We start from the raw sequence: 9100 nt of genomic DNA, 5'->3' as shown, positions 1-9100 counted from the left end.
CTTGAGGAGTTGGAAGGGACAGACCTGGGTACTAGAATCCCAGGTAGTGCGCGGATGAGCTGAGAGTGTATGGGCAAGTCCCGTGTGGGTTCTGCTGGTGTCTCCATTTTGCAGATGAGGAAAATCAGGCGCAGTGGAAGGGCCCATTACTGAGGTGGGGGCACCCTCAAGCTGGCATTCGGTTCCCTTCCTCCCACCGGGTCAGGCTTGCAGCTGGGACTGGATGGGGGGAGTGAGATGGGATGTAGGGTTCCGGGTAGAGGGTGCAGAGCTCCCCCCTGGCTGTGAAGGAGTTCACACTGCCTCACCACGTACCCAGGGGTCAACGCCTGTCCTTGGTCCCAATCCAAGCCCTGTGCTCCTCAGCCCCTTCTGGGGGTCCTGAGAAGGTCAAGGGTAGCCTCCGGATCCTCAGATCGTCCATCACTCAGCACCAGTCCAAACCGAGGAGCCTCTGTAAGCAGGCACCCCGGGAATGGGTGTTCGCCATTGTCACCCACTTGCTGGTCCTTCTTTATTTTACTTTACTTACCAAACCCTTGTTTAGAATTTACCAGAATTTGTGCCAGGCCTCATTCCAAACACCTGACAAACATCAGCATGTTTACATACCCCCAGCTACCCTGAGAGAGAGGCCCAGGTCCCAGGCCATGCGGTGGATGTGGGCTTGTCCCCCCCACCCCGCCCCGCCCATGTAGCCTGTGTTTATTTAGTGCTTGCTGTGTACCCCTCATGCCCACCCCACAGGAAATGTGCACCTCCTGTCCAGGGCCTGGGTCCCTCCCCTGCTGCTCACCTGGGTCAGGGTTAAGAGGCAGGGGCTGTGGGCTCAGCCTGACGCAGGCTGGCCAGCAGGGCAGAGAGGTCCAGGATGAACAACTTCACCTGTGGGTCCCGACACGGCCAGAGTCACATCCCAGCCCTGAGTGTCCAGCGCCCCCCCCCCCAAATCCCAGAGGCTGCAAAGCAGGGGTGGGGGGGTAGAGACCCCTATTAGACAGCAATGATGGTGATTCCCCAGGGCAGTGAAAGCTGGCCTAAACTGTCCTGGTTGGTTTTGTTTTTGTTTTTTTCTTTTTTAGGGCCACACCTGAGGCATATGGAAGTTCTCAGGCTAGGGGTTGAATAGGAGCTACAGCTGCTAGCCTACGCCAGAGTCACAGCACTGAGCCACATCTGCGACCTACACTGCAGCTCATGGCAGTGCCAGATCCTTAACTCACTGAGCGGGGCCAGGGATCAAACCCGAATCCACTGAGCCACACGGGAATTTGGGGAACTCCTATTTTGTTTTTTGTCTTTTTGTTTTTGTTTTGCTTTTTAGGGCCACACCTGTAGCATATGGAAGTTCCCAGGCTAGGGGTCGAATTGGAGCTTCAGCTGCCAACCACAGCCACAGCAATGTGGGATCTGAGCTGAGTCTGCAGCATACACCACAGCTCATGGCAACCCTGGATCGCTGACCCACTGAGGGAGGCCAGAGATCGAACCCACATCCCCACGGATACTGGTTAGATTCATTTCCGCTGTGCCACAATGGGAACTGGCTCCTACTTTGTTTTGATTAACCTATTTATTGATAAGAACTTAAGGAACACCCATGGATCCACCGCAAAGACCTAGAATTTGCTGGCAGACTTTTTTGGGGGCTCCCCCTTTACATTTGTCACTGAAATAAACATCTGACAAGGAAACCGTATCTCTACCAAAAGTGAAAAGATTGATTTACCCCTTGTCATAAGTAGAGGGTAACTGAAAAAACAGTAATACAAAGAAGGAGTTCCTGTCGTGGCTCAGAGGAAACGAATCTCACTAGTATCCATGAAGGCTCAGGTTCAATCCCTGGCCTCGCTCAATGGATTAAGGATCCGGTGTTGCTGTGAGCTGTGGTGTAGGTTGCAGACGCAGCTTGGATCCTGTGTTGCTGTGGCTGCGGTGTAGGCCAGCAGCTGCAGCTCCAATTGGACCCCTAGACTGGGAGCCTCCGTGTGCCACCGGGTGTGGCTCTAGAAAAGACAAAAATAAATAATAATAATAATAATAATACAAAGAAAATGAAACCAGGTTGCTGACCTCTGACAGCAGCTATTGCCCACAGTGGGTGTGAGTCCCAGGCCCTGAAGACCAGCGGTTATTACAGGGGTTAAAGGCATAGTCGCCTCCCCGCCAACCCTCTTCAGTTGAACCTTGGTCGTTGGTAAGGTCAGAGTGTTGGTTGAAAAGGGACTGGCTTTTGCCTGTTACTTCATTTCGAGCCTCTGTCCCTCCTAGAGTCATCTTTTGTACCTTGGGGTACCTGAGCCACACTTGAGAGAACAATGGTGTACACCTGAATCCATCTGACTCAGGATGTGGCACAAAGGTAGGCTCCGGGGACCCGTTCTTAGCATTTGGTTGGAATCCTGGCCCTGGGCCACAGGACAGGAGCAGGATGGGCTGGGGCAAAGTGGGGTGTCTTGCTTTGTTTCCTCCATCCCTTGGGAACACCTAGAAATATAAATCTCCAAAGTCTGAAACCCCTCCCTCCATTGTCAACCATGTCACGTGTTCTCCCACCTCGCAAACCTGAGTGACAGAGTAAGCCAGGCATGCTTTGGTGCACAGTGACACTGCGGTGCCGTTGTGCAGAAAGAAAAACCACTGCACATCTCCATGCTCCCCAGGGAAGCCAAGGCCTGTCCATGTGGAGACCCAGAGCGTCAGGGACTAATTAAAAATGAGTCCCCCTCTTACTTGTGTCACCACTTGCTCTTTGATCCTGAGACATAAGAAAGAGTCTTGGCAAAAACCTATCAGTTAGTGTGGCCTCCTGCACAGTGAAGGCACTGAGACCTCATAACAGGTGACCAGCAGGGCCAAGACCAATCCAAGGCTCCCAGGCAGGGGGATCAGGCGGCCATGGAGACTGTATCTGTGGCACAAAGCCTGGGCTTTGATAGCAGAGGGTCATGCTTAACCCACAGAAGGTGGGGGGCTGGAAGTGACATAAAGAGGGGTCCTCACCTGCTCCAGCTGCCCCTCTGTGTCCTCGATGTCCAGGAAAGGAGGCCTCCTCTGGTGCTGGCACACTAGCTGGAACAGGTTGAGCGCTGCCATCCTGGTGCGTCCCAGGAGCAGGGTCTGCTCAGCCGCTGTGTTCTGGATCTGAATCCACTTGGATTCCTGGAGGACACCCAACCCCCTTCCCCATTAAGGTGTGAGCCAACCTGAGAAGGGCTAGGGCCCCATTCCCTTGCACTTCCCATCAGTCAGATGCCCATAGGCGCTCTCCTGGGACAGGAGTGCTAGGACCCTGCCTCAAGTTTTCATAGGTCGGGGCCTCACGCGCCGTCGAGTGCTTTCCGATGCCTGAAACCTGCCCGTGAGCCCGTGAGCGCAGCATTGCCCCGTCTGATCTTATCGGCCCTGGCACTCCTCCCGGCGGTGGAGGGCTGGGATCCCGGGCGTCCACCTCCTCCCAGCGGCGGTACCCAGTGCAGCGTGCGCTCCCGCGCCGCCTCCAGTTGCTGCAGCAGCTGCACTCGCCGCTGGCCCTGCTGAAGCAGCTCGTCCTGCCAGGCGTCCCGCAGCCGCTGCAGCCGCGCGCGCGCCTCCTCCAGCTCGGCGAGCCGCTGGCGCTCCGTGATCCTCAGCGCCTCCTGCATGTCGGCCAGGCCGTCGAAGCGGGCCACCAGCTCGGGAACCTCCTGGAACTGGGATGGCGTAGGAGAGGGAGTCACCGGGCCCGCCTTCCCCTCCCGCACGTTCTTCCTCATCCCTTCTGTGAAATGGGCGCATCGCACAGCCCCTGCCCATAAGTGGTGATTACTTCTGCCTCTCCCAACTCCACCATCAACCCTAGCTAACCTTTACTGCCTTTTATTAATATTAACTCATTGTTTCATTCACCTAATACTTAGTGCCCGGATTCCCCTCGCTCCTCCCCCCACACCTTCCTGTGTGTCCTTGACTAAGTTACCTTTCTGAGCCTCAGTTGCCCTCATTTTACAGTTGTCTGTAAAATGAGGTTGACAGTAACAAGACCCACTTCACAGGACCTTGCATAAACAGAGCATTTTCCAGGCATACAGTTAGCTCTCAAGAAGTGGTGACCTCTGGCATACAGTCAGTGCTCCAGTAGTGCACACTTCCAAAGCAAACCCTGAGGCCGTCCAGGGCTTCACGCGACGCTGAACCCCAAACCAGCAGGGCCCTCACCTCGGGCAGCTGCTCCAGCACTTGCCCCAGCAGGCGCGCGCAGGGCTCCAGACGCTGCAGCCGGCGCTGCAGCCGCGCGCGCTCCCGCTGCAGCTCCTCCAGCTGGGCCCGACGCCTCAGCGCCTCCGCCTCCTGGTGGCCCGCCAGGTGCCGCTCCTCCGCCGCCCTCCGCAGTGCGCGGCTGCGCCGGGCCTCGGCGTCCTGAGGAGGGATGGAGAGGAGGTGAAGACCTCCAGGACTGGGGAGTCTGCGGAGTGGAGCTGAATGCATCCAGTCCGCCCCAGCATTCATTCACACTTTGAGTCCTGAGTTTCCAACAGGTGGCCCGCGGGATTCCAGCCAGAATCTCTGATTTTGGTCCCTCACTTCTCTTCCACTCTTTTGAAAATATTGCAGGCAGTGCGTGTCTATTCCCCACCACTCCTTTTGTGTTGGTAAGCCCACTTTGTAAGTGTATGCGATGTCTCTGGTCCCTATAGGATTGTGATTTTGTGACCCTCTGCCCTACCTTCCCCCAGCAGTGTCCACCTACTTGCAAAAACTTTTCAAAACGGACAAAGGACCCCTTCAGCTCCTGCTCTTTCTGTTCCAACTGTTCCCATCGCTGTTTCAGGGATGCCCTCCTGGTCTGGAACACCTGGGGGGTATTGGGGGAGGTAAGGAATAGGTATTTGGGTGTGTTTGGGGGTTCAAAGCATCCCACGCTTTCAGGTTCACGCTTAACTTCTCTCATCATTTGCCCTTAATCTTGTCGCTGCACTGTTGCTCAAATCCACCCCTGGCTCCCACCACCCATGATGAAGCCCAAGTTCCCTCTGCGTGTTAGCATCTCTGCTTTTCCTCCCCGCTTTATCTTTCCTCCAACACTGCCTTCCAGCCTCTTACCCACCTGTGTTTTGTCCTTGCCTTCCAGTATTTATATATGCTGTCCCCTCTGCCTGTTTGTCCCTTCTCACCCTGTACCCCTTCGCTGGATAAGTGGTCTTGCCCCACAGCCATCCCTAAGAATCACTTCCTCCAGGAAGCCCTCCGTCAATGACCACCCCTCTGTAGAGATGGGGGCTTTCTCTGGGCTCCCACAGACCCTACTCAGTGCTTCCCGCCCTCACAGCAGTCACCACCTGGACACTTGTCTGTCCCCTTCTCTGTACTGTGAGCCCAGGAGGGCAGGGACTGTGGTGAGACCTCTAGACCCCAGTGTGGTGCCCTGTGCACAGTAGCTACTCCATACATGTTTATTTGCACTTCATTTGATCCCCATTTGACAGATGAGGAAACCAAGGCTCGAGATGGTGACTTATTTATCTTAGGCTTTGTACTAATAAGTTGGCTCCATCACTTCCTTTTTTTTTTTTGGCTGGGGTCCTCGAACATTTCAAGGGCTGCACTGAGTATCTCACCTCCTTCTGGGCCTGAAGGCCCTGGTCTGCATCCACTAGCTCCTGCTTCTTCTCCAGGAGACGCAGCACCGGCGGGATGTGGTCCACATTCTGCTCCAAGATCTTCCTGGAGGGGCTCAAAGAGGAGGTGGCGGTGAAGGAGGCAAGACTCAGGACCCCCAAACTCCCCACTGGTGCCTGAAATGCCCCCATTAGCCACCTCCTAGCTGTTGACTTTTTCATTTATTCAACAAATTGTCCTGAGCACCTACTTTGTGCCAGTCACTGTTCTAGGCACGGGGGAGGGGGGTAACAGTAACAGTCCTGAAGAAGAAAACAATCCCGGCCTTCCAGGAGAGGGCATTCTGCTAGTGGCCACAGAAAAGAAAGCTAATAATAATAAATAATGCTAGGACGTGGCAGGTGCTATGATGAAAAATTCAGCAGACTAAAGGAAATCTCCCCATAGGGAGAGAGAAAAGTCTCTGGTGAGGCATTTGAGCAGAGACTTAAAAGGAGAAGAGGGAGTGAGCCAAATACTGTGGGGAACAGATTCTAGGCTGAGGGAATGGCCAGTGTGAAGCCCAAGGGAAGTACCTTGGTGTGTAAAGGAGCTGCCAGGAGGTGTAGTTGGAGGGGAGGTAGAAGGGAGCAGAGAGATGGGAAGTGAAATCAGGGAAGTGAGGGTCGGACAGTGGTGGGCCACGGGAGACTTTGGCCTTGGCTCTGAGTGAAGTGGGAAACGTGGGAGGGTTTGGAGCAGGGGAGGGACGCCTTCTGGCTGCTGTGGGAGCTAGGGCAGCAGGAGGGGCAGAGCAGCTGAGGGGGACCAGGGACAGGTCACAGAATAATGCAGAGGATGCCATCCTGATCTGGGTGGTTGGAGTAAAGAGGTAAGGTTCTGGATACCAGTGGAGATCATAGCTGACAAGATGACAGGGTGACAAGGGGGTGAGAAAGGAGTCAAGGGTACTGGAAAGATGTTGCTGATGGGAGGCTGAGTGGGGAGCAGGGGAGATCAGCTCTTTGCTAAGGTCAAGTTGAGATTGAGCCGCCTGTTGACCTCTGCGGGGAGGGTCCGGAAAGAGGCTGGGATCCAGAGCCAGGCTCGTAGGGGAGGAGGGACTGGACACAGCCCCACAGGGTTGGCTGTATGGGGAGCAGAAAGGATGCACTAGCATCCCACTCTGCAAGGTTTTCTGGCTCTGGTCCAAGGAAACCCTCCCATTTTACTGATTCTGATTCTAAGACTGGGACCCCCAGCCACACTGCTGAAACAAGGCAGACACAGAACAAGCTTCCCCCACTCTTCCTTTAAAATGCAGTGGGGAGTTCCCCTTTTTGCTCAGTGGGCTAAGAACCTGACTAGTATCCATGAGGTTGTGAGTTTGATCCCTGGCCCCGGTCACTGGGATCCGGCATTGCCATGAGCTGTCGTGTAGGTTGCGCACATGGCTTAAGGATCTGGTGGGGCTGTGGCTGTGGCTGTGGCCGGCAGCTGCAGCTCCAATTTGAACCCTAGCCTGGGAACTTCCATATGCTACAGGTGCGGCCCTGAAAAGCAATAATAATAATAATAATAATAAAATGCAGTTTGCAGGGAGAGGGGGCAAGAATTCTAAGAGTAATTCCTTCCCAGCTTGGGTCACACGATTTAACCTCAGGTGATATCAACTAGGGGTGGGGATTGGGAACAGATTAGAGATCTGGGCCATTGACTCCGTTCTGCCCTAACTAGTCCTACGACCTTGGCGAAATTGCCATTTCCTTTGGATCCTCAGTTTCCGCCTGGGGAAGCCAGGACCCAGGAGTGGGGGGAAGGGATGGGCCATCCCACTGGCTCCTGCCCCCCTTTCAACCCTCCCCACCACTCCACGCCACTCACAAAGGCAGTTTCTCTTGCGAGGTCAATCGGAAATACTCTTCCCAGGGTATTGCCATTCTGCCAGCAATTGCCCAGGTACCTGCTCTCTTTCTGGAGTTTTGCGCTAGCCTAGGAAGCCCTGGGGGTTCTGATGGAGGGCTCTCTTGCTCTGTGCTCCCGGAAGGCAGCCACCCAGCCGGCCTCTGTTGTCCAGGCAACCAGCAACACAACATTCCATTGCCTGCTAGAGGCGGAGAATCCACCCCGAGAGGGAGAGGGAGGGGGCTGCAGGGAGGGGAGCAGCTTCTGCCGGTTCTGGAGGAGGCTTTAACTCCCAATCTAAATTGGGGCACAGTGAATAGGACATGGATCTCTTGGCCAGGAATCTGCCCCTCTTGGTGCCCTATGTCTGGTCAAACCTCTGCTTGGGTGGGGCCTCACTAACGTGGCCGTGGGTGCAGCTGTCCCCTCAAATGAGCACCTACTGTCTGCCAGGTCCTTGCGGAGTGGGGACAAGGTTCTTGGCAAGGTCCAGAGGGCCTACCATGTTCCAGCCCTTTGAGGGTCAGCTCCTATTGCTGGAGGTGGCACTAACCTGGTCTTGTCTCATGGAGCCCCCAGCCTGGTTAGGGACATAAAGAGCAGGGGCCAACAGCACTACTTGGTGGAAACCAGCTTGGAAGAGACCTCTGGATTTGGAGGGTGGGGGTAGGGTAGGGGTGACATAGTTTAAGCAGTTACTCTGGGTCAGACACTGAACTGAGCACTCTACCTACAGTATCTAAGTTAAGCTTTTTTTTTTTTTTTTTAATCTTTTTAGAGCTGTACTCATGGCATATGGAAGTTCCCAGGCTAGGGGTCAAATTGCAGCTGCAGCTGCTGGCCTGCGCCACAGCCACAGGAAAGCCAGATCCAAGCCTCATCTGCGACCCACACCACAGCTCATGGCAATGCCGGATCCTTAACCCACCGAGCAAGGCCAGGGATCCAACCCTCATCCTCATGGATACTACTGAGGCCATGGATACTACTGAGCCACGACAGGAACTCCTCTAATTTAATCTTTAAAACAGCACTGCAGGGGAATTCCCTGGTGACTGAGTAGGTTAAGGATCCAGCGTTGTCACTGCCGTGGCTTGGATTGCTGCTGCGGTACAGGTTCAATCCCTGGCCCAGGAACTTCCACATGCTATAGGTGTGGCAACACACACACACACACACAAACCAGCACTGCAGGGGATGGTAATGGGGAAAAGTACCCAGAATAATACTCCAGATACTCATGGGTCCTCCAACTGGAAATAACGAAAAAAAAAAGCGTCTCGTGGAGTTCCCATTGTGGCACAGCAGAACCGAATCCAACTAGTATCCATGAGGACTTGGGTTCAATCCCTGGCCTCACTCAGTGGGTTGGGGATGTGGCATTGCCATGAGCTGTGGTATAGATCACAAAAGTGGCTTGGATCCTGCTGTGGCTGTGGTGTAGGCCAGCTCTGATTTTGACCCCTAGCCTGGGAACTTCCACATGCTGCAAGCGCAGCCCTAAAAAGCAAAAAAAAAAAAAGGCGTCTTGTACTCTTAGCTTCTGACCATTTTATTTTTCTGTTTTAAATAATTTATTTTTTTCCACGCAAGGAAATATATTTTCTTATTGGAGAGT

At 54.3% G+C, this 9100-nt stretch overlaps 1 protein-coding gene across 3 annotated transcripts; it reads right to left on the bottom strand.

The window, feature by feature from the left end:
* On the bottom strand, positions 122 to 8226 carry CFAP73 (cilia and flagella associated protein 73). Of its 3 annotated transcripts, XM_021073262.1 has the most exons (8): positions 7462 to 8226; positions 5598 to 5712; positions 4730 to 4834; positions 4198 to 4398; positions 3471 to 3692; positions 3004 to 3162; positions 797 to 885; positions 122 to 454 (listed from the first exon to the last, which is right to left on the bottom strand). In XM_021073262.1, the coding sequence occupies exons 1-7, from the start codon at positions 7671 to 7673 to the stop codon at positions 808 to 810; spliced, it is 1092 nt and encodes a 363-aa protein (XP_020928921.1). In that variant the 5' UTR covers positions 7674 to 8226; the 3' UTR covers positions 122 to 454; positions 797 to 807. The 3 variants fall into 3 exon arrangements, with proteins under 3 accessions (XP_020928921.1, XP_020928920.1, XP_013838377.1); XM_021073261.1 differs by having other exon boundaries at positions 425 to 885; XM_013982923.2 differs by having other exon boundaries at positions 425 to 885; positions 5598 to 5703; positions 7462 to 8223.

This window comes from Sus scrofa, chromosome 14, assembly GCF_000003025.6.
Source record: "Sus scrofa isolate TJ Tabasco breed Duroc chromosome 14, Sscrofa11.1, whole genome shotgun sequence".
NCBI classification, from domain to species: Eukaryota; Metazoa; Chordata; class Mammalia; order Artiodactyla; family Suidae; genus Sus; species Sus scrofa.
This window is presented reverse-complemented; position numbering and strand designations above follow the sequence as displayed.